The 27,304-nt window shown below is 45.4% G+C and overlaps 2 protein-coding genes across 5 annotated transcripts in view; one reads left to right on the top strand and one right to left on the bottom strand.

Moving 5' to 3' along the window:
- Positions 1 to 799: 799 nt before the first annotated feature.
- Positions 800 to 14,043, top strand: LOC129853042 (G-protein coupled receptor-associated protein LMBRD2B-like). Of its 4 annotated transcripts, XM_055918688.1 has the most exons (18): positions 801 to 937; positions 1,226 to 1,475; positions 1,768 to 1,868; positions 3,701 to 3,799; positions 3,922 to 4,089; positions 4,251 to 4,461; positions 4,784 to 4,858; positions 4,994 to 5,107; positions 5,266 to 5,449; positions 6,257 to 6,438; positions 6,733 to 6,866; positions 7,114 to 7,219; positions 10,648 to 10,745; positions 10,983 to 11,089; positions 11,330 to 11,376; positions 11,639 to 11,738; positions 11,970 to 12,066; positions 13,363 to 14,043. In XM_055918688.1, the coding sequence occupies exons 2-18, from the start codon at positions 1,302 to 1,304 to the stop codon at positions 13,424 to 13,426; spliced, it is 2,061 nt and encodes a 686-aa protein (XP_055774663.1). In that variant the 5' UTR covers positions 801 to 937; positions 1,226 to 1,301; the 3' UTR covers positions 13,427 to 14,043. The 4 variants fall into 4 exon arrangements, 3 of the variants coding, with proteins under 3 accessions (XP_055774665.1, XP_055774664.1, XP_055774663.1); XR_008759065.1 differs by lacking the exons at positions 10,983 to 11,089; positions 13,363 to 14,043 and having other exon boundaries at positions 800 to 937; positions 6,798 to 6,866; positions 11,970 to 12,059; XM_055918690.1 differs by lacking the exons at positions 10,983 to 11,089; positions 13,363 to 14,043 and having other exon boundaries at positions 800 to 937; positions 11,970 to 12,059.
- A 6,193-nt stretch (positions 14,044 to 20,236) lies between these two features.
- The window catches only part of spef2 (sperm flagellar 2), a 62,025-nt gene continuing 54,957 nt past the window's right edge, over positions 20,237 to 27,304 (bottom strand). Inside the window, exons 32-38 of the mRNA XM_055918687.1 lie at positions 26,473 to 26,579; positions 23,831 to 24,013; positions 23,333 to 23,425; positions 22,839 to 23,009; positions 21,872 to 22,066; positions 21,151 to 21,273; positions 20,237 to 20,825 (exon numbers count right to left, since the gene is read on the bottom strand). Coding sequence (XP_055774662.1) covers positions 20,760 to 20,825; positions 21,151 to 21,273; positions 21,872 to 22,066; positions 22,839 to 23,009; positions 23,333 to 23,425; positions 23,831 to 24,013; positions 26,473 to 26,579 — 938 coding nt within the window. The 3' untranslated portion in view covers positions 20,237 to 20,759. The remainder of the gene's footprint in view (positions 20,826 to 21,150; positions 21,274 to 21,871; positions 22,067 to 22,838; positions 23,010 to 23,332; positions 23,426 to 23,830; positions 24,014 to 26,472; positions 26,580 to 27,304) is intronic.

The raw sequence follows: 27,304 nt of genomic DNA, 5'->3' as shown, positions 1-27,304 counted from the left end.
GCTTGACAAAGTCCTACAATTTCAGAAAGATTTTTTAAAAGTTTAAAAAAAAGTTTTGACCTCATTTTTTTGACCCCTTGTAGTTTTGCTTTTAGGGTTTAAGGGGCAATCTCCAATTGGAAAATACATTTTTGGAGTTTGATATTGACAATATACTGTATATCCATCGATTCTTGGGGAATATCGATTCTTGGGGAATAGGCTAAAACATATAAATGTCTCATGTGTTTAGTTCAACTGAGTACACCATCAGATCCCAAAACATAAGCTCATTTTACTACATTGTTTGTAAACAAACATTGTATACAGCCTCAATAGATGGTTAAAACTATAAAATGTTGATCTCAGGAATGGTCAGTAGGCCTACATGCATCCTTGGCTCTGTCCATTCATTTGAGAGAAGGTACAGTACATTTCTCCAGCCCATTCCTCAAGCTGTTTTTCCAAAACAATGGCGGAGTGTCCACTGTGTTATTGTTTGAAATGCAGATTAGGCCTACCAATTCAAAAATATTCTCTGCTAAAAAAAACCTAATATGATGTTAGCACACACGTGTCAAACACATTCCACTGAGGGCCGAGAGTCTGCGGGGTTTTGCTCCTCCCTTGTACTGGATCGATGAATTAAGGTCACTAATTAGTAAAGAACACCCCTCAACTGGTTGTCTAGGTCTTAATTGAAACGAAAAAACAAAAAACCCGCGGACACTCAGCACTCGGTGGAATGAGTTTGACACCTCTGCGAGCTAGAGGGTGTAGGCACATAGCCTACATTTCCCGACATGCCAAGTTGGCCCAGACACGCGTACTGTTGCGTAACTGTTTCAAAGGTTGCGTACACGGATTCCACTTTTCGGAACAATATGTTATTATCAGGAGATTATACGTGAGAGAAGAGACCGGCTCGGAGAATTTCAGCTGTGGTTCAAGGATCGAGGTAAACATATTATACTTTTATTGTGGCCTGATATTAACAATACCGTTAACCTTAATTAATTAAATCGACCAAAATATCGCTAACTTTAATTTATAGGCTACTAGTAGGCTAGTATTTATAGGCTACTATAGGCTAGATTACAACATTACATTTTCAACCTATCAGGAAAATGTTATATAACGGGTAAAACATATGAGTCATATTTGCATTTAGCCTACACAGCCCTTTGGATTTGTTGCGTAGCATTGTCAATGTGTTTGTATTGCTACATATGTACCCGCCCCCCAGTCTGTGCAGGGTTCACACAGACAGATAGACAGTGTGTGAAGGTGATGGCACAGTGTGTGGGTATAGCAGCAACAGGATGAGCGGTGGAGCCCTGGGTATCGAGATTGTGCTGGTCTTCTTCCTGCCACTATTTCTCCTGCATCGCTATGGACACTTCCGCAAGCAACACCCACTGGTGCTGTTCGGGACCCTCCTGTCCTGGTATCTCTGCTTCCTCATCGTCTTCATCCTTCCCCTGGATGTCAGCACGGTATGTTGCCCCTACCAGCCGATCGTGAGTCAGTTTAGCATTTCCCCCACTATTGGTTAAGGTTGGTATTTGTGGAAGGGATGCTGATCCTAAATCTGTACCGAGAGGAAACTTCACCCCAGAGTGTATGAAAATCTGCTCCTGTAGGGAGCTGTACAGTAGGCGTGTTAAAGTGATGAATAACTGTTACTCTGTCATGCAAAATAGTTGTACATTAAATTATATATTGGCTTCATTACGTGTATGTGTGTGTGCGCGTGTGTGTTTGCGTACACACACATTCTTATTTCAGACCATATATAACCAGTGTAAGATTGACAACGAGAAACCCAGGGCTCTGACCAGTTCAGACTCCTCTAATCAGACATCCAACTCCTCTGTCTTCCCTACAAGGTACAGTACCAACAGATCTGGTCCAGGACGTTACCGCGTTCCTCAACTAACACCTTGTTACGCTATGCACTGAACGCCATTGACTAAATTCATGACCAATTTGTGTAGTGACTGGCTTCAATGTAGCTCTACTAGAGGGCTCTAGTAGAGGAACTCGCTAACTAAGTACCTGGACCAGAGCTACAGTTAGTTGAAGTCGGAAGTTTACATACACTTAGGTTGGAGTCATTAAAACTCGTTTTTCAACCACTCCACAAATTTCTTGTTAACAAACTATAGTTTTGGCAAGTCGGTTAGGACATCTAGTTTGTGCATGACACAAGTCATTTTCCAACAATTGTTTACAGACAGATTATTTCCCTTATAATTCACTGTATCATAATTCCAGTGGGTAATTCCAATGTATTTCAAGGCCTACCTTCAAACTCAGTGCCTCTTTGCTTGATATCGTGGGAAAATCAAAAGAAATCAGCCAAGACCTCAGAAAAAAAATTGTAGACCTCCACAAGTCTGGTTTATCCTTGGGCGCAATTTCCAAACGCCTGAAGGTATCACATTCATCTGTACAAACAATAGTACGCAAGTATAAACACCATGGGACCAAGCAGCCGTCATACCGCTCAGGAAGGAGACACATTCTGTCTCCTAGAGATGAACGTACTTTTGTGCAAAAAGTGCAAATCAATCCCAGAACAACAGCAAAGGACCTGGAGGAAACAGGTACAAAAGTATCTATATCCACAGTTAAACAAGTCCTATATCGACATAACCTGAAAGGCCGCTCAGTAAGGAAGAAGCCACTGCTCCAAAACCGCCATAAAAAGCCAGACTACGGTTTGCAACTGCACATGGGGACAGAGATTGTACTTTTTGGAGAAATGTCCTCTGGTCTGATGAAACAAAAATAGAACTGTTTGGCCATAATGACCATCTTTATGTTTGGAGAAAAAAGGGGGAGGCTTGCAAGCCGAAGAACACCATCCCAACCGTGAAGCACGGGGGTGGCAGCATCATGTTGTGGGGGTGCTTTGCTGCAGGAGGGACTGGTGCACTTCACAAACTAGATGGCCTCATGAGGGAGGAAAATTATGTGGATATATTGAAGCAACATCTCAAGACATCAGTAAGGAAGTTAAAGCTTGGTCGTAAATGGATATTCCAAATGGACAATGACCCCAAGCATACTTCCAAAGTTGTGGCAAAATGGCTTAAGGACAACAAAGTCAAGGTATTGGAGTGGCCATCACAAAGCCCTTACCTCAATCCTATAGAAAATTTGTGGGCAGAACTGAAAAAGCGTGTGTGAGCAAAGAGGCCTACAAACCTGACTCAGTTACACCAGCTCTGTCAGGAGGAATGGGCCAAAATTCACCCAACTTATTGTGGGAAGCTTGTGGAAGGCTACCGGAAACGTTTGACCCAAGTTAAACAATTTAAAGGCAATGCTACCAAATACTAATTGAGTGTATGTAAATTTCTGACCCACTGGGAATGTGATGAAAGAAATAAAAGCTGAAATAAATAATTCTCTCTACTATTATTCTGACATTTCACATTCTTAAAATAAAGTGGTGATCCTAACTGACCTAAGACAGGGAATTTTTACTAGGATTAAATGTCAGGAATTGTGCAAAACTAAGTTTAAATGTAGTTGGCTAAGGTGTATGTAAACTTCCGACTTCAACTGTAAGTACCCAATGGACTGTCTGCTGACAACTTTATGACTTGTGGTTATGCAACGGTTGTCCTGTATTCATGTGGTTTCCTTTACAATGTGTACATAGTGTTGTCTCTTATGAGGATGACCTGTGCTGGTGTCTCTTTAATTACAGCACACCTAAAGTATGTCACAAGCCGTGGAGCTATATTCCTGATGGAATCCTGCCAGTGTTCTGGCGGGTGGTCTACTGGACTTCTCAGTGTCTGACCTGGTGAGCTCCACTGTCCACCCACCCTGACTGCAATAGCAACCATTTACCAGAGGATTTTTCCACTCTATTTTTGGCTAATGTGTTTTTGTTGTTTTTATTTGTCCGTCTGTTTGTCTACTCAGGCTGTTGCTCCCCTTCATGCAGTCCTATGCACACTCTGGGGGCTTTTCTATCCTCGGCAAGATTAAGACGGCCCTTATCGAGAACGCCATCTACTATGGCACCTACCTGATCATCTTTTGCTCCTTGCTTATCTACGTGGCTGTCCATCCCCAGTGGCAGCTAACCTGGTGAGTAAACCCCATCCCACCTTCTGCATCCCTGTCCCGTCCCCCCTCCTGCCTCAATCCTCCTGCCACAATCCTGCCACAATCTAAACATTAGCCATTAGTAGGGAAAATGCAAATCTGACCCTAGATCAGCATGTAAGTGTCTCTGTCTTCTCTTTCAGGCAGGGCCTGCAAACCATTAGCATCGCAGCAGCAAACACCTGGGGGCTTTTCCTCTTGGTGCTGTTGCTAGGTTACGGCCTGGTGGAGATCCCGTGCTTGTACTGGAACTCCTCTCGCCACGGTTACCTGTTGGCCAAGACCTACTTCAAGGTGGCCAAGCTGGCGACGGAAAAGTCAGACGCCGAGGAAAACATGGATGACGCCATGGAGGTGAGACGGATGAGAAGAACTAAAGGAAGTAGTAAAGTACGATGGTTTTCAAAGGTCGTACTCCTGTGCAGATGGTAAATATTGTCTGCGTCCAAAATGGCTCCCTGTGGGCCCTGGTTAAAATTGGTGCACTGTTTATGGAATGGGGTGACCATTTCTGACGCCACCATTATCTGTGAGGCAGTTCATATCAGATCAGCCTCTTGCTTTGCACTCTCTCTGGTGTTTACACAACTCTTTATAGAGACAGTCATATCGCTGAGTAGAAGTAGGACAAATCAATGCATTGTTTTGGGCCATTGAGTGAATTTCTCTTTGACAGGAGGTGGCGAATGTCAACGAATCAATTGGGTACGGTCACCCCCTAAGGAACAGCATCGACACTATTTTGAGAAAGGTACGAATGTTAGAACAAAGTTGAATACGTCCGTGTGTAAACCAGCGGTACAGTCTATAATAATGATAATTAATCATGGTAACTATTAATATGAATGACTAAGTCTAAAATCTAAAATGAGCACATCCATTTTAGTGTCCCATGGAAATCCAGGAGAAAATGGTGAGGCTGAACACGGAGGACAGTGGGGATGAAAGCACACAGAGGACCTATCCTTCCAAAAGGAGCCTCGTAAAGCTTCATAAGCAAGTAATTATGGTTGAACCGCCCCCTACTGAAACGTTCTGAAATGTCCCTTTACATGGTCAGACGGGGATTGAATTAGGCTCACATTGTTGGTGTGAAAGTAACCCAGGATGTACATAGTGTCTAGGAGTGGGGTGATCCTTGTATTGTGTGTTGGCCAGGTGATCTATGCTGGCCAGAGACACAGTCAAACACAGGTCCAGTGGGCGATCCTTCTGGAAGAGGCCTTCCATTTAGAGGACGTGTGTAAGAATGAGACCAGTGCCTCCCATCAGTTTGTCCATAGTTTCCTCTCCTCCCAGCCACCCGGCTGGCTCGGCAAATACCTGTACACTCCCACCATAGGTGAGTTCAAGTAGGGGACGACTGAACTCTTCAATAGTCCAATGGCTGTGTCCCAAATGGCAGCCTATTCCCTATGTAGTGCACTACTTTTGACCAGGGCCTATAGGGAATGGGATGGTATTTGGGATACAATTGACTGTATGCCTACTGCCTAGCCACGGTCAGCTTGCCTGTGAACATGTTGAACTCTGGCTGTCGTGAAAGGACTGCGTTGTGAAAGCTGTATCAGCCCCTTTTGAAAATCCACTTATCAAATGTACACAGAGAATGACTTTATTCACTATCTTCAACTCTTCATATTCATCAATTGTGTGTGTGTGTGTATGTATGAATGTATTATTATATTATTATCTATCCTCATGTGTGTCCCTCCCTGCCCCAATACTCATGGCAATATCTGACTGAAATGTGAACTTTTCAAAAGAGTAAACTCACACACACCTTAATTTACCCGGTGCATGGAGCAAAAAGTATACTTATTAAAAATAAGCACAATTCCTCACACCAGTTATCTTAACGCTTCCAACAATTGAATGGATCTATTTAGCAACATTTGGTGTGCTGTTTTTCTACAGTGGTACTAGGAGTGTCTGCTGTTTTTCTACAGTGGTACTAGGAGTGTGTGCTGTGTTTCTACAGAGTGGTACTAGGAGTGTGTGCTGTGTTTCTACAGAGTGGTACTAGGAGTGTGTGCTGTGTTTCTACAGAGTGGTACTGGGAGTGTGTGCTGTGTTTCTACAGTGGTACTAGGAGTGTGTGCTGTTTTTCTACAGAGTGGTACTAGGAGTGTGTGCTGTTTTTCTACAGAGTGGTACTGGGAGTGTGTGCTGCGACAGTGGTGCTACCGACTGCTGGCACTACTGCTGTCTCTACTCTCTGTGGCTGTGGTGTGGTCTGAATGCACATTCTTCAGCACACATCCTGTCCTCTCACTCTTCGCCGTCTTCATCCAGTTAGCAGAGAGGGACTACAACTACTTGTACATAGAGGTAGATATTATCTTTGGGGATTCTGTGTGTATAGTTAGCCTGGGTGCCAGTCTGCAGCACAAACTGATTTGGGACCGGGCTAGTTTATTGTCATGTCGATGTGACAAATGTCTTATCTGTGACAATAAAGTAACTAATACTATTACTACTACTAGATGTTTAGGATAGCATGGTTGCAAACACAGTGTGGATAAATTACATACATGAAAATGTATAACAGGAAATATGGAGAAAGGTTTTTCTGTTGAGTACCAACGAGCCAAATGATCGTTGTGATGTTCTGTCCACCACCAGATGGCGTGCTTCGTCACTATTTTGTTCCTGTGTGTTTGTGTCTACTCCACGGTGTTCCGCATCAGATTCTTCAACTACTACTACCTGGTACCTCACCATCAGACAGACGCCTACAGCCTACTGTTCAGCGGAATGTACGTCTCTCACCGCTAAAATATACCATGTTTTGTGACGGTGTGTCTATGGTGTCCAATTTAGTACAGCCTCAAAAAGAAATCTTGCTGAGACTGAAAGAAGCTGAGACTGCGGCTGTCCTAATATGGACACCGTACATGTCACTATTTGAGCTTGGTTCTAGAGCTTTAGAACTCTACAACATTTCAGTCTGCATGTTTGTCTGAGTATCACTTTGAGTACCATGTGTATACCTTTAAAACACAGGTTGTTCTGTCGACTGACTCCTCCGCTGTGTCTCAACTTCCTGGGTCTCATCCACATGGACGCCTCCATTTCTCACCAGCAGAGAGTAGAGACAGCATACACCACAGTGAGTCACACCTGGGGTGCAGCCTTAATGGCACTGCCCTACAAACGCAAAACGCAGTAACTACGGCAGTAACAGTCAAAATTATTATTATTATTATTTTTTTTTTTTGCTAACCAGCCAAATAGGTTGTAGGTAGATTAATTGATGTATCATATTATTATGAAGTAATGTTTATGCATATAAACTATGACCACTGATTTGACCTATAACCCCTCAAATTATTTTTGTAGAACATTTTTGCAAATGAAAGACAGATATATAATTTACATACATATTCACACCCCTGAGTCAATACATGCTAGAATTACCTTTGGCAGCGATTACAGATGTGAGTCTTTCTGGGTAAGTCTAAGAGCTTTGCACACCTGGATTGTACAATATTTGCACATTATTCTTTTTTTAATTTTTCAAGCTCTGCCAAGTTGGTTGTTGATCATTGCTAGACAGACATTTCAAGTCTTGCCATAGATTTTCAAGATGATTTAAGTCAAAACTAACGAGGCCACTCAGGAACATTCAAAACTGTCTTGCTAAGGGAAAGGGCAGGGGGAGTTTTACAACTGAATGCCTTCAACTGAAATGTGTCTTCCACATTTAACCCAACCCCTCTGAATCAGAGAGGTGCGGGGGGGCTGCCTTAATTGACATCCACGTCTTCAGCAACTCCAGTGTATATTTGGCCTTGTGTTTTTAGGTTATTGTCCTGCTGAAAGGTGAATTTCTCACTCAGTGTCTGTTGGAAAGCAGAATGAACCAGGTTTTCCTCTAGGATTTTTTTTATCCTAAAAAACTCCTTAGTCCTTGTAGATAATAAGCATACCCATAACAGGATGCAGCCACCACCATGCTTGAACATATGAACAGGCCTCCCCAGTGGCGCAGTGGTCTAAGGTCACTGGAGATTCTGGGTTCGACTCCAGGCTCTGTCGCAGCCGGTCTCGACCGGGAGACCCATGGGGAGGCGCACAATTGGCCAGCGTTGTCCGGGTTAGGGGAGGGTTTGGCCGGCAGGGATGTCCTTGTCCCATCGCGCACTAGCGACTCCTGGGGAGGGCCGGGCGCAGTGCACACTGACACGGTCGCCAGGTGTACAGCGTTTCCCCTGACACATTGGTGTGGTTGGCTTCTGGGTTAAGTGGCCATTGTGTCAAGAAGCAGTGCGGCTTGGTTGGGTTGTGTTTCGAATTACGCACGGCTTTCAACCTTCGCCTCTCCCGAGTCCGTACGGGAGTCGCAGTGATGGGACAAGACTGTAACTACCAATTTGATACCATGAAATTAGGGAGAAAATTTTTTAAAAAAAGAAGAAAGAAATGTGTTCGATTTGCCCCAAACATAACGCTTTGTATATAACGCTTTGTATCATTTCTTTGCCGTTTTTTTTGCAGTTTTACTTTAGTGCCTTATTGCAAACAGGATGCATGTTTTGAAATATTTTTTATTCTGTACAGGCTTCCTCCTTTTCACTCTGCCATTTAGGTTAGTATTTTGGAGTAACTACAGTGTTATTGATCTATCCTCAATTTTCTCCTATCACAGCTATTAAACTCTGTAACTGTTTTAAGTTCGCCATTGGCCTCATGGGGAAATCCATGTGCAGTTTCCTTCCTCTTCTGCAACTGAGTTAAGAAGGATGCCTGTATATTTGTAGTGGCTGGGTGTGTTGATGAACCATCCTAAGTGTAATTAATAACTTCAGCATGCTCAAAGGGATATTCAATGTCTGCTTTTTTTACCCATCTACCAATAGGTGACCTTCTTTGCGATACTTTGGAAAACCTTCTTTTTTGTTGAATCTGTGTTTGAAATTCACTGCTCGACTGAGAGACCTTACGGATAATTGTATGTGTGGGATACAGAGATGAGGTAGTCATTAGAAATGCATGTTAAACACTATTATTCCCCTCAGAGTAAGCCCATGCAACTTATTGTGATTTGTTAAGCATTTTTTTTTGCCCTGAACATATTTATGCATGTCATAACAAAGGGGTTGAGTACTTATTGACTCAAGACATTTCAGCTTTTCATTTTTTATTAATTAGTAAACATTTCTAAAAACATCATTCCACTTTGACATTATGTGGTGTTGTGTGTAGGCCAGTGACACAATTTCAATTTAATCCATTTTAAATTCAGGGTGTTAACACAACAAAATGTGCAAAAAGTCAAGGGGTGTGAATACTTTCTGAAGGCACTGTATATGCTTAATGCAAAGGCAAAGTGCAGTATCTACGATCTAAATGTGTTGATCCAACTTTCTTGTTGTTTTTCTGTTTGATGGGAACTGTTTGAGAGTTCTAACTACATTCCAACTGTATTTAATGGTGTTATGTAGTTGTGTTTTCATGTTTTGAATGTTGTATTGTAGTAACCCTCAATAATCTTCTCGCCATAGGACTATTTCATCACGCAGAATGTTTATACTAAATATTTGTCTTTGTGCAGCATCTACAATCTAAATGTGTTTATTCAACTTTCTTGTTGTTTTTTCTGTTTGACTTTGTATGGTCATTTATTTGACTTAGGGGTCATAGGTCAAATCAATGGTCATGGTTTATATGCATAAAAAGGACTTCATAATCGGATGATAGATCAGTGTATCACTTATCTGCCTACAACATATTTGGCTGGACAGCAAATACATTTTAAAGACATTTTTCTCAATTGCATTGTTTGCGTACTTACTGCTCTTTGCCTTTGCATGGCAGAGTGGGTAACGGGAGTCAAAACACGGTGTAAAAAAGCTAAAGTGCAGTAAATTCACTTAGTTACTGCAAATTTCACATTCCATTTTCTCTGAAACGGAACATAATTGAACCAGGACACTTTGCCACAAGATAAAACAGATACTGCAAAGTCTGATTTTAGTCTTAACTACATTTTGACCATAAGTGTAGTTTCTGCGTTTTGCCTTTGTAGGGCAGTATAGACCTCACAGTGGAGGTGTCATAATACCCATAAAACCTAGCGGTCAAACAGGGAAATGGTTCCAATCGTTTTTCCATCATTCATTTTTCCCATAAAGGATTTTAGAAACACTTAAAAAATAAGGGCTGTGGGGAAAAGGAATGGTGGAAAATTGATTGAATTTGTCCGCTAGGTTTTATGAGTATTATGACTCGTACTGTGGTAGTCTATAGTGCACTACTTTTGACTAGAGCCCTATTTCCTATATAGTGCACTACTCTAGACCAGAGCCCTATGCCCTTATAGGGAATACAGTGCATTTGGGACGCAATACATTTGGGACGCAGACTCTGTCACATGGGCTCTCTCATTGTAAAGGAAACCTAGTCAAGTCGTGAGGAACCCACTTGTTCATTATTCAGTAGCATGCCATCACCCTACTGGGATTTATTTCATCAGCTAGACTTTCTAGGTATCGGAGCCACCATTTTTCTCTACTCCATCTTTCTTGTGTCAACCAGATCATGGGCTCTATGCGTCTCCTCTCCTTCATAGCAGATGGTTTCTACATCTATTACCCCATGCTCATAGTCCTCCTCTGCATCGCCACCTACTGCAGGTAAGTCTTGTCTGCGGGTCTATTTGACATCCTCTCCAGGGGATTTCCATCATAAGACAACAGGGTCTGTATTGACACTTGTCTCATAGTGGTGATCTAGGATCAGTTTAGAGGTTATATGCTTTAACAATCAATGGCTAAATTAATTTAAAAATCTAGAAATGGAACCCCAGATTGCCTCTTTTAACTAACGTATGGCAGTGTGTTTTTCTTCCTCCCCTCCCTGTGTATTTTCAGCCTGGGTACCCGCTGTCTCAACCTCCTGGGGTTTCCACACTATATTAGTCAGAGCGATGACTTGACCTCTGAGCTGGTGGAAGAGGGCAGAGAGCTTATCAGAAGAGGTACTATTGTAGGGTGAAGTTGCCTCTAGACTCTGATCTTGGATCAGTTTTGCATTGGTTGAGGTTAATATTATGGGAGGGGCAGCTGATCCTAGATCTGTAACTAAGGGAAAGTTCACCCCAGAGCAACAGTTGTACACTGAGCCTGGATGCCATTTGAGAAGCTCTCCTTTTGGAGTCCAGTGTGGATAAGACCAAGTTTGGGACAATGTTGCCACTATCTCTGCTTGTTGTTTGCAGAAAGAAGAAAACGACAGAGAAGCGAGGATGGGGAGATGCGGAAACGAGTGAGCACGGTCCTTTCTTATTTTGAGTCTTCTCTGAACACTGGAGAAGACCCCATATCAATGTTCACACCACTGCATTACCAAACTATGAACCACCTGCCAGCTCATTGGGTTCACTGTCTGTGTAAAATGCTCCGGCATGAAGTTTCCTTTAGGTACAGATCTAGGATCAGCTTCCCTAATCCCGGATGCAAAAACTGACTCAAGAACGGGCGTCTAGGGTCAACTTAACCCTACACCATGTAAAATAACTGTTTTTCAGGGATGGAGAGAGCGCTATGGAGAACAGCGAAATGTGAGGAGGAACAGAAATGGTTATTCCGAGTTAAAGGACAACGACTCTCCCTCAGACAACAGTGACAGTAAGTATGAAGTTTATGATGATCATTTTCAACAGACTTAAAATATTTAATGCTTATGGCATAACGCCTAATGCATTATAGCCGTCAATCAAATGTTATTTTACGTCCCAAATGGAACACTGTTCCCTATGTAGTGCACTACTTTCCCCATGGTCCCTGGTCAAAAGTAGTGCACTACATTGGGAATATGTTGCCATTTCGGACGCAGACTTAAATGTGTGTTCTCTTCAGCTGCCCAGTTGACCTGGAGAGAGAGCAGGGATCACACGGGGCTACTTCAGGACGTGGACACCATAAGCCTAGATCCTAGTGATTCTCCAACCCAGAGGTACTAGATCCTAGTGATTCTCTCAACCCAGAGGTACTAGATCCTAGTGATTCTCTCAACCCAGAGGTACTAGATCCTAGTGATTCTCCAACCCAGAGGTACTAGATCATAGTGATTCTCCAACCCAGAGGTACTAGATCCTAGTGATTCTCCAACCCAGAGGTACTAGATCCTAGTGATTCTCCAACCCAGAGGTACTAGATCCTAGTGATTCTCCAACCCAGAGGTACTAGATCCTAGTGATATTCTCAACCCAGAGGCACTATGCCCCAGTCATTCTCTCAACCCAGAGGCACTATGCCCCAGTCATTCTCTCAACCCAGAGGCACTATGCCCCAGTCATTCTCTCAACCCAGAGGCACTATGCCCCAGTCATTCTCTCAACCCAGAGGTACTATGCCCCAGTCATTCTCTCAACCCAGAGGTACTATGCCCCCGTCATTATTTGAAATAGTATTAGGGCTAGATTTAATCGATGTCGTGGAAGATCCGTGTTATAGCGTGAATTAAATTTAAAGGTGATTTCCGATTGAGCCGACATGCAGCGTTTACCGTGAATGCAGTCTCCGCAAACGCGCGAGCATTGCCTTTAAATTTGAATCGTACTATAGAGCAGATCTTCCACGATATTGGATTGAATCTAGCTTAATGCGAATACTAAGTACTAGCCTGGTCACAGATCTGAGTGGGCTTTTGCCTTCCATTTCCATTGTCAAGCCATGAAAACTCCATAAAGAGTTGGCAAGAGAGCAGAAACAGACTGGCACCCAGGCTAGTAGATTACAGACTGGCGCCCAGGCTAGTAGATTACAGACTGGCGCCCAGGCTAGTAGGTTACAGACTGGCGCCCAGGCTAGTGGGTTACAGACTGGCGCCCAGGCTAGTGGGTTACAGACTGGCGCCCAGGCTAGTGGGTTACAGACTGGCGCCCAGGCTAGTGGGTTACAGACTGGCGCCCAGGCTAGTGGGTTACAGACTGGCGCCCAGGCTAGTGGGTTACAGACTGGCGCCCAGGCTAGTGGGTTACAGACTGGCGCCCAGGCTAGTGGGTTACAGACTGGCGCCCAGGCTAGTGGGTTACAGACTGGCGCCCAGGCTAGTGGGTTACAGACTGGCGCCCAGGCTAGTGGGTTACAGACTGGCGCCCAGGCTAGTGGGTTACAGACTGGCGCCCAGGCTAGTGGGTTACAGTGCATGGTGGGGAAACATTGTTTTATTATTATGGCAGTAGAAGAGACGAAGAGAAAGGGGAATGATTGATCTGATATTATTTCTCCTTGGTCTGTCCCTCTCTAGGTACGCAGGAGGACGTTACCTCTCCCTGGCGTCCTCTCAGATACACATTTTCAACGATGTCTGAGAGGAGCCTCTGCTCAGAGGCTGTGGGACTGAACTGACCTTTCCTCATTGCCCACACGGCTGCTAGAGTTCCATGGATATTTTCTTCTTCTCTTTTGTCCTTTAGCCTGTTTGTCTGGAGATAGATATTTATTTAATGCACATTGGGATCATAATGAATAAGATAACATAGACCAGGGTTTCTGATCTGAGATCAGCACTCCAACTGTGGCTCCAGTAGTCCCCCAAGAACAAAACATTGTCTGACCTCAGGAACAACTGTGACCTTTAACCTTAGGAACAAGGGATGCATTAGGGCTCCTGACCAAGTGCTTACCTTTTCTCCCCCTCCTTTGATTTCCGTTTGTGTTTTTAGAACCCATTCATTCTGTAACGACTACTCAGTGATTGCCATTCATCTCACAATGCCTCTTTGCCAGGGTATGTATGAGTTTTTAGGGTACGATGACAATACATCTCTTCTTTCTAGGAGATTTTCCTGTGCCTTGATTTTTCTGAAGGCATAATGGATGTGCACCCTAGTTTTGCTCCATTTGAAATGGTTTTATTCCCATAAATGCTGTATATTTAAATATCGATGTCCTTTTATAGATGTTGATTAAAAAAATTACAGTACAAGTACTGACTGCACTGTTGTTTTTTGATGAATAATAACTATTCTCAGTGATGTTTGAAGCTTGGACCTTAATTGCGAGGATGGTGTGAACCATGTTAACCATTAAGAACTGTGTGAGTAAAGCTTTATGTCAAATATTATCAAACCCTCAGATCCAGTTTCAATAGATCATCCCCCTCCAAAATTGTGAAAAACTATTTTGCCAAATATCAATTAAATATAAGGTATGTATTTGTAAATTTAACTATGATCTACATTATTATACCTGCTAATGAGAGCATTATTATTGATGGTTTATGGTGATGAAGGGGTGATTTGACCTCCTCATACCTGCTAATGGGAGACTGTAGGCCCAGTGGGTCATACAGTATGTGTGAAGGCTACTATGTTTCTATGGCTGCATTCCAATGGGCTCAGGTGATAAGTAGTGCACTATATAGGGAATAGGGTGCCATTTGGCACACAGCCTATATGAGTGGACTGGTGGTCCCCGTAGGGGGTGGGTCCCAAAGACCTTTCCCATTATTGATTAAGGGGACCTTAAGATTCATGTTTTGCTACAGGCGTTATAAGATACTGTTGCTTTGTGTTTAAAAACTCTGCGACTATACGTTGCACAAGCTATCTATATTAGTCTTTGTGGTTAAGCCCTGGCTTTTGTGAGACTGTGCTTGCAGGCTAGGTCTGAGTCAGACCGAAACTAGATAAAGAGAAGTAACCACTGCCTGGTTTTGACATCTTGTGTGACAGTAGACCATGCTAATAAATTCAGAGAACCTACTGTACTAGGTTGCCTTAAGGTAACCTCAGCTTATTGATACACACATACATTGACGTAGGTGATCATACCACTTGGGAGTGATCACATGTATAAAATCAGCTGTGCCCTTAGGTGGGATGCAGAACTTACATGGAAACATATGTGCTATGTTCCCGTTGTCAACGTCTATCTGCAATTGCATTAATAAAGGTTTTTGATTGATTTACTTAAAGATATTGTCTGATTGCTGATTTCACCAATCACTGTGATTTCATCACTGATTTCTTCTCTGTAGGGGTTAAATGTAGCCCTGAGGCCGGGCAGGGATTACCCATGTTTCACAGGAACTGACCCAGAGAAACCCATTCTGTATTCTCTATTGAAATCCATAACAAACTTCAATGGCTTCAGCCGATCCCGACCGGCCACTCTCTGTACAGTCTTTTCCCTTCTTCGCCATGTTTGCGTACGAGACGGACCTGTCTGAGAGAAGACTCGCCGGAACCTTCATCTGCCTGACAGCCCTCTCTAATCGCTTATTATTTCCCCTAATCTACAGTACCAGTCAAACTTTTGGACACACTTACTCATTCAAGGGTTTTTCTTTATTTTTTTTACTATTTTCTGCATTGTAGAATACTAGAAGACATCAAAACTATGAAATAACACATATAGAATCATGTAGTAACCAAAAAAGTGTTAAACAAAATATATTTCCTATTTGAGATTCTTCAAAGTAGGTGGGGAGGGGCCAAGTCCCACTCTGGTTCTCAAGGGGACTGAGGCCGGGCAGTGACCACACTGCTCTAAAAAATGGGGAGGTGCTAGAGGATGGGGAGGCGCAATGACCACACTGCTCTAAAAGATGGGGAGGGGCTAGAGGATGGGGAGGGGCAGTGACCACACTGCTCTAAAAGATGGGGAGGGGCTAGAGGATGGGGAGGGGCAATGACCACAATGCTCTAAAAGATGGGGAGGGGCTAGAGGATGGGGAGGGGCAATGACCACATTGCTCTAAAAGATGGGGAGGGGCTAGAGGATGGGGAGGGGCAGTGACCACACTGCTCTAAAAGATGGGGAGGTGCTAGAGGATGGGGAGGGGCAATGACCACACTGCTCTAAAAGATGGGGAGGGGCTAGAGGATGGAGAGGGGCAATGACCACACTTATCTAAAGGATGGGGAGGGGCAGTGACCATGCTGATCTAAAGGATGGGGAGTGTTGCTTTTGTCTCTTGGGGGTTGGAGGGATGAGGAGAAAGTGAGGTCTAAAGTAGTGCACTATATAGGGAATAGGGTGCCATTTGGGACACACGCAGAGAGTTATGTCGGGCAGGCAGGAAACATGACTAACGGTCCTCGCCACCTGCGTCCTTCCCTCCCTCTTCCCCTCCCTATATCACTCCATCTCACATCCAGGTTCAAGTCAGTTCCATGGTTGTCCAATTGGGCCACACTTGATTTGGACAGTCCCCAATAGATGATTTGTAGATGCTTAAACTGCTGCAACTCTTGATATGCAATAGCTTGCTAAAGTTACGGTTAGGTTTAGGGTTAACTTAGGCTGCCTGGGTTAACTTAGGCTGCTAGGGTTAGGTTTAGGGTTAACTTCGGCTGCTAGGGTTAGGGTTAATTTAGGCTGCTAGGGTTAACTTAGGCTGCTAGGGTAAGGTTTAGGGTTAACTCAGGCTGCTAGGGTTAACTTAGGCTGCTAGGGTTAGGTTTAGGGTTAACTTAGGCTGCTAGGGTTAGGTTTAGGGTTAATTTAGGCTGCTAAGGTTAACTTAGGCTGCTAGGGTTAGGTTTAGGGTTAACTTAGGCTGCCAGGGTTAGGTTTAGGGTTAACTTAGGCTGCTAGGGTTAGGTTTAGGGTTAATTTAGGCTGCTAGGGTTAATTTAGGCTGCTAGGGTTAGATTTAGGCAGAGCCATATATTTCAATCTAATAGTTGACAGTTTAACAGTTTGTTGACAATGAATTGAACATCTATTAACCATCTATCAGAGCATGCGCAGAAAAGCTGGCTGGTGTGTTTACGGACATATTCAATCAATCCCTATCCCAGTCTGCTGTTCCCACATGCTTCAAGAGGGCCACCATTGTTCCTGTTCCCAAGAAAGCTAAGGTAACTGAACGACTATCGCCCCGTAGCACTCACTTCCGTCATCATGAAGTGCTTTGAGAGACTAGTCAAGGACCATATCACCTCCACCCTACCTGACACCCTTGACCCACTCCAATTTGCTTACTGCCAAAATAGGTCCAAAGACAACGCAATCACACTGCACACTGCCATAACCCATCTGGACAAGAGGAATACCTATTTAAGAATGCTGTTCATCGATTACAGCTCAGCATTTAACACCATAGTACCCTCCAAACTCGTCATTAAGCATTAGACCCTGGGTCTCGACCCCGCCCTGTGCAACTGGGTCCTGGACTTTCTGACGGCCCGCCCCCAGGTGGTGAGGGTAGGAAACAACATCTCCAACCCGCTGATCCTCAACACTGGGGCCCCACAAGGGTGCGTTCTCAGCCCTCTCCTGTACTCCCTGTTCACCCATGACTGCATGGCCATGCACGCCTCCAACTCAATCATCAAGTTTGCAAACGACAGTACAGTGTCGACGAGAAGGCCTACAGGGAGGAGGTGAGGGCCCTCGGAGTGTGGTGTCAAGAAAATAACCTCACACTCAACGTCAACAAAACAAAGGAGGTGATCGTGGACTTCAGGAAACAGCAGAGGGAGCACCCCCCCATCCACATTGACGGGACAGTAGTGGAGAAGGTGGAAAGTTTTAAGTTCCTCGGCGTACACATCACGGACAAACTGAAATGGTCCACCCACACAGACAGCGTGAGGCTGAAGAAGGCTGAAGAAATTTGGCTTGTCATCTAAAACACTCACAAACTTTTACAGATGCACAATCGAGAGCATCCTGTCAGGCTGTATCACTGCCTGGTACGGCAACTGCTCCACCCACAACCGTAAGGCTCTCCAGAGGGTAGTGAGGTCTGCACAACGCATCACCGGGGGCAAACTACCTGCCCTCCAGGACACCTACACCACCCGATGTCACAGGAAGGCCAACAAAAATCATGAAAGAAAATAACCACCCGAGCCACTGCCTGTTCACACGGCTATCATCCAGAAGGCGAGGTCAGTACAGGTGCATCAAAGCTGGGACCGAGAGACTGAAAAACAGCTTCTATCTCAAGGCCATCAGACTGTTAAACAGCCATCACTAACATTGAGTGGCTGCTGCCAACATACTGACTCAAATCTCTAGCCACTTTAGTAATTAAAAATTAGATGTAATAAATGTATCACTAGTCACTTTAAACAATGCCACTTAATATAATGTTTACATACCCTACATTACTCATCTCATATGTATATACTGTACTCTATACCATCTACTGCATCTTGCCTATGCAGTTTGGCCATCGCTCATCCATATATTCATATGTACATTGTGGCGTACAGCAGGTCAGCCACCAGGGGGAGACTCCTCGAGGCCTGGTGACAGACGGAGTATACATCACGAGGCGATGGCTCCACCTGCTGGACGTGCCAGGTCTCGACGGGCTCTCCGCCCAGGACTAATTGGGGCTGATTGGGGAGTTGGTGAGTAATCAAGGGCTGATTGCTCACCAGTTGTACAAGCCTCATAAAGCTGCCAGAAGGGCAGCACACATGGGAGACTGGGGGAAGTAAGGTGACTTCTGTGTAGTTGGAGACGGTGCCCGAGCTAAGACGTTTGTGTGCCCGACAGGATACAGCAAGACCCGGAGCCCAGAAGACGGTATCCCAGAGAGGGTCTCATGGGGGAGACCGATCCTTTTCTTTTGATTTATAATTTAATTAACACCCTTGAAACCGAGCTGATTACTCTGTCCGTGTCTGATCTGTGTAAACGTTTTGACCCAACCCAGTCTGCCACAAGATATTCTTATTCATTCCTTTACACTTGTGTATATGAGGTAGTTGTTGTGAAATTGTTAGATATTACTGCATGGTCGGAACTAGAAGCACAAGCATTTCGCTACACTCGCATTAACATCTGCTAACCATGTGTATGTGACAAATACAATTTTATTTGATATTGGGGACAATGTTTGTTGAGGATATGTTAAAACCACAATCATTATGAGCATAACAAGACCAACAAAGTCTTCATTTTTGTGAATTTAATAAAACACTTTACTTCAAGAAAGAGGCATGTAATTTATAAACTGAAGGTTAAAATTTTGAAATAATTAATTCAAATTATTTTACTTTATAATGCACTGTATAATTTGCTGAATTATTTTAAGTCAACTGCATTTCTAAGTGGATGGGAATCTCAGGTTAGCTTGTGAGAGTTAACTGCGTGATATACACTGCTCAAAAAAATAAAGGGAACACTTAAACAACACAGTGTAACTCCAAGTCAATCACACTTCTGTGAAATCAAACTGTCCACTTAGGAAGCAACACTGATTGACAATAAATTGCACATGCTGTTGTGCAAATGGAATAGACAAAAGGTGGAAATTATAGGCAATTAGCAAGACACCCTCAATAAAGGAGTGATTCTGCAGGTGGTGACCACAGACCACTTCTCAGTTCCTATGCTTCCTGGCTGATGTTTTGGTCACTTTTGAATGCTGGCGGTGCTCTCACTCTAGTGGTAACATGAGACGGAGTCTACAACCCACACAAGTGGCTCAGGTAGTGCAGTTCATCCAGGATGGCACATCAATGCGAGCTGTGGCAAGAAGGTTTGCTGTGTCTGTCAGCGTAGTGTCAAGAGCATGGAGGCGCTACCAGGAGATAGGCCAGTACAACAGGAGACGTGGAGGAGGCCGTAGGAGGGCAACAACCCAGCAGCAGGACCGCTACCTCCGCCTTTGTGCAAGGAGTAGCACTGCCAGAGCCCTGCAAAATGACCTCCAGCAGGCCACAAATGTGCATGTGTCTGCTCAAACGGTCAGAAACAGACTCCATGAGGGTGGCATGAGGGCCCGACATCCACAGGTGGGGGTTGTGCTTACAGCCCAACACCGTGCAGGACGTTTGGCATTTGCCAGAGAACACCAATATGGGCAAATTCGCCACTGGCGCCCTGTGCTCTTCACAGATGAAACCAGGTTCACACTGAGCACATGAGCAAGTGACAGACGTGACAGAGTCTGGAGACGCCGTGGAGAACGTTCTGCTGCCTGCAACATCCTCCAGCATGACCGGTTTGGCGGTGGGTCAGTCATGGTGTGGGGTGGCATTTCCTTGTGGGGCCTCACAGCCCTCCATGTGCTCGCCAGAGGTAGCCTGACTGCCACTAGGTACCGAGATGAGATCCTCAGAGCCCCTGTGAGACCATATGCTGACACATGCACATTTGTGGCCTGCTGGAGGTCATTTTGCAGGGCTCTGGCAGTGTTACTCTTGCACAAAGGCGGAGGTAGCGGTCCTGCTGCTGGGTTGTTGCCCTCCTACGGCCTCCTCCACGTCTCCTGATGTACTGGCCTGTCTCCTGGTAGCGCCTCGATGCTCTGGACACTACGCTGACAGACACAGCAAACCTTTTTGCCACAGCTCGCATGGATGTGCCATCCTGGATGAACTGCACTACCTGAGCCACTTGTGTGGATTGTAGACTCATTCTACCACTAGAGTGAGAGCACCGCCAGCATTCAAAAGTGACCAAAACATCAGCTAGGAAGCATAGGAACTGAGAAGTGGTCTGTGGTCACCACCTGCAGAATCACTCCTTTATTGAGGGTGTCTTGCTAATTGCCTATAATTTCCACCTTTTGTCTATTCCATTTGCACAACAGCATGTGAAATTTATTGTCAATCAGTGTTGCTTCCTAAGTGGACAGTTTGATTTCACAGAAGTGTGATTGACTTGGAGTTACATTGTGTTGTTTAAGTGTTCCCTTTATTTTTTTTGAGCAGTGTATTAGGTATATTTATTTTAAGACACCATCAAAGACAGAGGCTCCCCTTCGCTCTGTTGGACCTGCAGAGCTTGGTGAATATCCTGGGAATGAGAGGGAGAGCATGGAGAGGTTAGCTTGATCACTGTTTAATAAGAACATGAAGAGGGATTGTCTTTCTTTATGGCCTCGGACCTGGATTCAAATAGTAGTCGTTTTCTTTCAAATATTTGAGCTGTGCTTGATCAATCTTGGGGACCAATGAAACAGTCCCAAAAGCACACAGATCCCACCCATTCGGCAGACTCAAACAAACATTCAAAGTATGTGAAAGAAAGCCAATACTATTTGAACCTAGGTATCGTGTTGTGAATACTATACAGTGTGTTTATCTTTTGAGTGTGAAGTTTTCTATTGGTCCATACTAACAATGAGTTGGTATTGAGCGGAGCCCTCGATCAGATCTTGTATGACCGGATGCTGGGATAGGATGGAGAATGGAATCTTGTCCTCAACCTTGTAGCCCAGTTCTCTATAGACCTTCACCACGTCCTGTGGGTAAAGAACAATCCTATACTTAACAAGCAGCTCCAAAACAAGAGGACTAGCCACCCCTCAGAGTCTGGTTCGTCTCTAGGTTTCTTAACGGCCTTTCTAAGGAGTTTTTCCCAGCCACCGTGCTTCTACATCTGCATTGCTTGCTGTTTGGGGTTTTAGGCTGGGTTTTTGTACAGCACTTTGTGACATCGGCTGATGTAAAAAAGGGCTTTATAAATACATTTGATTGATTGATTGATTGTTGAAATCGTTCATCAATCAGCCAGATAGTTCAGTTCATCCCAGTAAATCAAAATTTGGTTATTTTTTATTTTTGCAAATGCATTTCCAAAATGCTACCAATCACTGTGAAGTGTTAGGTAGGAGTGGGTAAGAGTGGCATCACCATTTGGCAAAAAACAGCAACATAAGCAATATGATTAAGTGGGAAGTAGTGTTTCATATGTCTCTTAGCCTGGTCCCAGATCTGTTTCTGCTAACTCCTTGTCACTCACTGTCATGACAGGGAGTTGTCATGACAGCACAAACAGATCTGGGACCAGGTTATATATATATATATCTTACAGAAGGGAGTGAAACTCCTGTCCTGTACCTCTTTATATTCATCAGGACTCTTCCAGTTGGGATGGAAGCGGTTGTGGCATGCCTCCCAGGCTCCCCCGTGACAGATAGCTCTGAGGAGGGCAGGGATGGACACCCCCTCCTCCCCTCTTGGCCCCCCCTGAGTCTCCACCTCCTCCTCTAGCTCGGTTGACTCACTCAGCCCCTCCTCCATGTAAGGCACCGACTATAAATTCACAGTTAGTCGTCAAACAATGGATAGAAATGAGCAGATGCTCTGAGCTATCCCACCAAGGCCAAGCTACTACTACTAATGGTACTACTGCTACAACTACTACTACTACTACCCCTGCAACTACTGATACTACTACTGCTACTACTGATACTACTACTATTACTGCTGCTACTACTACTATTAGTGCTACTACTATTACTACTACTACTGCTACTACTACTGCTACTTAGTTATCAACATACCATACAGTATGTTGATGACACTGGACTTGAAACATATGCACATGATACATCTAATAGGGACTATGAGGTGTAGTTTAGACAAAACGGTACCATATTCCCCTATATAGTACACTCCTTTTGACTACAGCCGGGACACTATATAGTACACTCCTTTTGACTAGAGCCAGGACACTATATAGTACACTCCTTTTGACTACAGCCAGGACACTATATAGTACACTCCTTTTGACTAGAGTCGGGACACTATATAGTACACTCCTTTTGACTACAGCTGGGACACTATATAGTACACTCCTTTTGACTACAGCCGGGACACTATATAGTACACTCCTTTTGACTACAGCCAGGACACTATATAGTACACTCCTTTTGACTACAGCTGGGACACTATATAGTACACTCCTTTTGACTAGAGTCGGGACACTATATAGTACACTCCTTTTGACTAGAGTCGGCACACTATATAGGGGAATAGGATGCTGCTTCACATGCAGCCTTGGATGCAGAGTGACGTAGCCAACCTTGAGAAGTCTACTGCTAGAGTGGTGTCGAAGTGGCTGTCCCATGACGACACTGAGAGCTCGGACAAAGCCCTGCATAGGGTCAGGGTGGGCAGCGAAGTACAGCAGCATGGTCACGTAGTCGACACGAGCTGGCGAGCAATTGGGGTCGGCGAAAAGCAGGAAGAAAAACTGCAAGAGATATTTGCAGATTAATTATCAATGCAACATTGTGTGATGATTTGTATTATTCCATTTATAAATTCAAGCACTTGCTTGTTGTGAGACCTGGGTTCAAGTACTATTTAAAATAATTTAAAATACCTTATTTGGGCTTGATTGAGCTTGCATGGCACAATGGAACCAACAGAGTAGTCGCAAAACTGCAAACCCTGCCCATCTGACACTCCAGGCAGGCTTAACTAAGCACTACAAAGTATTTCAAAGAATTCTAATAGTATTGGATGTTGTTGCTATGTAATGGATGTAGTAATGGATGTTGTTGCTATGTGTACCTTCCGTAGATTAGTCAAGCGATCGTAAGGAAGTGGCTCAGACAGGTCTTCGGGAATGGACAGTGTCCGCTCACTGGGGAACCACAACTCAACCTAATAATGAAGCAAGAAAATATGATTCATTCATACATATCAACCAGGTATCACAGTATGAGCGACAATGTCAAGTCTTCGCCTACCACCTGTAATGATGTAATTCATGAATTTTGGGGCAGCCATCATTTGATGCTAACCAAGACATAAAGATTTGAGCGCCATATGTTTAAAAAGTGCTAATATCCTTGTGTGTAATGGGAAACGTGATGGTGATAGTAGAGTTTGTTGAAGAGCTGGCAGTGTACTGTAGGTAGGTGGTATATGGTGAAGTTTCCCCTTGATGCTGATCATGGGTCAGTTTAGCATTTCCCCCACTGATGATTAAGGTTAGGATTGGGGAAGGGGAAGCTAAACCTAGATCTGTAGCTAGGGGAAACTTCACCCCATAGCGTAGGAAGGTACCTTTAAGTACTGCTCCTCAGTCAAAGACCCTGTGGCCCCAGCGTCCGCCATCTTGAAGCGGGCCAACACTTGCAGCAGCTGAGGCAGAGTGGGGGTGGGCCAGGGGAGGGCGGCACTCAGCAGGAACTGACGCCAGTCCAGCATCTCTGTGTTCTGGGTTAGCATCGACACCAGCTCCACTAGCTGCACACACACATATTTCACACAAACACATTTGAAACTACACACTCCATGTCTGTTCATGAGAACATGACTGTTTGTGGCCATGATGACACCTTAGTAGCCATGTTGTGAGTCAGCCAGTCAGCCAGCCAGTCAGTCAGTTAGTCAGCCAATGGGTCAGCCAGTCAGTCAGCCAGCCAGCCAGTTAGTCAGCCAATGGGTCAGCCAATGGGTCAGCCAGTCAGTAAGTCAGTCAGTGAGTCAGTCAGCCAGCCAATGGGTCAATCAGTCAGCCAGCCAGCCAGTCAGCCAGCCAGCCCATGGATCAGTCAGTAAGTCAGCCAATCGGTCAGTCAGTCAGCCGGTCAGTGAGTCAGTCAGTCAGCCAGTCAGTGAGTCAGTCAGCCAGTGAGTCAGTCAGCCAGTGAGTCAGTCAGCCAGTGAGTCAGTCAGTCAGTCAGCCAGCCAGCCAGCAAGTCTGCCAGCCAGCCAGTCAGCCAGGCAATGGATCAGTCAGTAAGTCAGCCAGCCAGCCAATGGGTCAATCAGTCAGCCAGCCAGCCAGCCAGCCCATGGATCAGTCAGTAAGTCAGCCAATCGGTCAGTCAGTCAGCCGGTCAGTGAGTCAGTCAGTGAGTCAGTCAGCCAGTCAATGAGCCAGTCAGTGAGTCAGTCAGCCAGTGAGTTAGTCAGCCAGTCAGCCAGCCAGCCCATGGATCAGTCAGTAAGTCAGCCAGCCAGCCAATGGGTCAATCAATCAGTCAACCAGCCAGCCAGCCAGCCAGTCAGCCAGCCAGCCCATGGATCAGTCAGTAAGTCAGCCAATCGGTCAGTCAGTCAGCCGGTCAGTGAGTCAGTCAGTCAGTCAGTCAGTGAGTCAGTCAGCCAGTGAGTCAGTCAGCCAGTGAGTCAGTCAGCCAGTGAGTCAGTCAGTCAGTCAGTCAGTGAGTCAGTCAGCCAGTGAGTCAGTCAGCCAGTGAGTCAGTCAGCCAGTGAGTCAGTCAGCCAGTGAGTCAGTCAGTCAGTCAGCCAGCCAGTCAGTCAGTCAGCCAGCCAGCCAGCAAGTCTGCCAGCCAGCCAGTCAGCCAGGCAATGTATCAGTCAGTAAGTCAGCCAGCCAGCCAATGGGTCAATCAGTCAGCCAGCCAGCCAGCCAGCCCATGGATCAGTCAGTAAGTCAGCCAATCGGTCAGTCAGTCAGCCGGTCAGTGAGTCAGTCAGTGAGTCAGTCAGCCAGTCAATGAGCCAGTCAGTGAGTCAGTCAGCCAGTGAGTTAGTCAGCCAGTCAGCCAGCCAGCCCATGGATCAGTCAGTAAGTCAGCCAGCCAGCCAATGGGCCAATCAGTCAGCCAGCCAGCCAGTCAGCCAGCCAGCCAGCCCATGGATCAGTCAGTAAGTCAGCCAATGGGTCAGTCAGCCAATCAGTGAGTGAGTCAGTCAGCGAGTCAGCCAGTCGGTCAGCCAGCCAGCCAGTCAGTCGGTCAGTCAGTGGGTCTGTCAGTCAGCCAGCGGGTCAGTGAGTCAGTCAGTCAGTCAGCCAGTCAGTGAGTCAGCCAGTGAGTCAGCCAGTGAGTCAGCCAGTCAGCCAGCCACTGGGTCAGTCAGCCAGTGAGTCAGTCAGTGAGTCAGCCAGTCAGTCAGTCAGTCAGTGGGCCAGTCAGCGGATCAGTGAGTCAGTCAGCGGGTCAGTGAGTCAGTCAGCCAGCCAGTCAGTCAGTGAGTCAGCCAGTCCGTGAGTCAGTCAGTCAGTGAGTCGGCCAGTCAGTCAGTCAGTGAGTCGGCCAGTCAGTCAGTCTGTGAGTCGGCCAGTCAGTCAGTCTGTGAGTCGGCCAGTCAGTCAGTCTGTGAGTCGGCCAGTCAGTCAGTCAGTGAGTCGGCCAGTCAGTCAGTCAGTGAGTCGGCCAGTCAGTCAGTCTGTGAGTCGGCCAGTCAGTCAGTCTGTGAGTCGGCCAGTCAGTCAGTCTGTGAGTCGGGCCAGTCAGTCAGTCTGTGAGTCGGCCAGTCAGTCAGTCTGTGAGTCGGCCAGTCAGTCAGTCTGTGAGTCGGCCAGTCAGTCAGTCTGTGAGTCGGCCAGTCAGTCAGTCTGTGAGTCGGCCAGTCAGTCAGTCTGTGAGTCGGCCAGTCAGTCAGTCTGTGAGTCGGCCAGTCAGTCAGTCTGTGAGTCGGCCAGTCAGTCAGTCTGTGAGTCGGCCAGTCAGTCAGTCTGTGAGTCGGCCAGTCAGTCAGTCAGTGAGTCGGGCCAGTCAGGCAGTCTGTGAGTCGGCCAGTCAGGCAGTCTGTGAGTCGGCCAGTCAGGCAGTCTGTGAGTCGGCCAGTCAGTCAGTCTGTGAGTCGGCCAGTCAGTCAGTCTGTGAGTCGGCCAGTCAGTCAGTCTGTGAGTCGGTCAGTCAGTCTGTGAGTCGGCCAGTCAGTCAGTCTGTGAGTCGGCCAGTCAGCCAGTGAGTCAGTCAGTCAACCAGACAGCCAGCCAGCCAGTGTACCTGAGACTCTGAGATGTGCATCCAGGGGTCTGGCAGAGCGTTGGTCCCCATGTTCAGAGAGGTGATCTCCTGCAGGATCTCCCAGAAGTCAGTACTGCACTGCACACCTGACGGGACACACAGAGTCGATGAGCGAATCTCAAGCATATCAGTAGATAAATCCTTGATTCCTCGCATCCTTTCTCCTCACCTCCTTATCAAAATGCAATGGAGGAGGTCAGAGGGGAGGAACCTCGGATCTTCTCCTCCAATGCGTTTTGAGAAGGAAGCGAGAAAAAAGGACATGAGGAATCAAAGAAATACAATTGAGATTCACATAAATCAGGGGAATCCAACAACCCACGTACATTACTGTTCAAAAGTTTGGGGTCACTTAGAAATGTCCTTGTTTTAGAAAGAAAAGCAATTTTTTCAAATTGATCAGAAATACAACATTAACAATGTCTACACTGTAAATGACTATTGTTGCTGGAAACGGCTGATTTTTAATGGAATATCAACATAGGCGTACAGAGGCCCATTATCAGCACTCCTGTGTTCCAATGGCACGTTGTGTTAGCTAATCCAAGTTTATAATTTTAAAAGGTAATTGATCATTAGAAAACCCTTTTGCAATTATGTTAGCACAGCTGAAAACTGTTGTCCTGATTAAAGAAGCAATAAAACTGGCCTTCTTTAGACTAGTTGAGTATCTGGAGCATCAGCCTTTGTGGGTTCGATTACAGGCTCAAAATGGCCAGAAACAAATACTGTACTTTCTTCTGAGAAATTAAGGCTTATTCCATGCGAGAAATTGCCAAGAAACTGAAGATCTCGTACAACGCTGTGTACT

This window comes from Salvelinus fontinalis, chromosome 4 (assembly GCF_029448725.1).
Source record: "Salvelinus fontinalis isolate EN_2023a chromosome 4, ASM2944872v1, whole genome shotgun sequence".
NCBI lineage: Eukaryota > Metazoa > Chordata > Actinopteri > Salmoniformes > Salmonidae > Salvelinus > Salvelinus fontinalis.
Note: the sequence above shows the minus strand (reverse complement) of the source record. Positions and strands in the feature narration are given on the sequence as shown.

What these genes read in the sequence shown, in the direction of transcription:
- LOC129853042 (XM_055918688.1), top strand. Translation starts at nt 1,302, where the DNA reads ATGAGCGGTGGAGCCCTGGGTATCGAGATTGTGCTGGTCTTCTTCCTG. An exon ending in ACTTCTCAGTGTCTGACCTG is followed by an intron (nt 3,800 to 3,921) that starts GTGAGCTCCACT and finishes TTGTCTACTCAG; the next exon opens with GCTGTTGCTCCCCTTCATGC. An exon ending in ACATGGATGACGCCATGGAG is followed by an intron (nt 4,462 to 4,783) that starts GTGAGACGGATG and finishes TCTCTTTGACAG; the next exon opens with GAGGTGGCGAATGTCAACGA.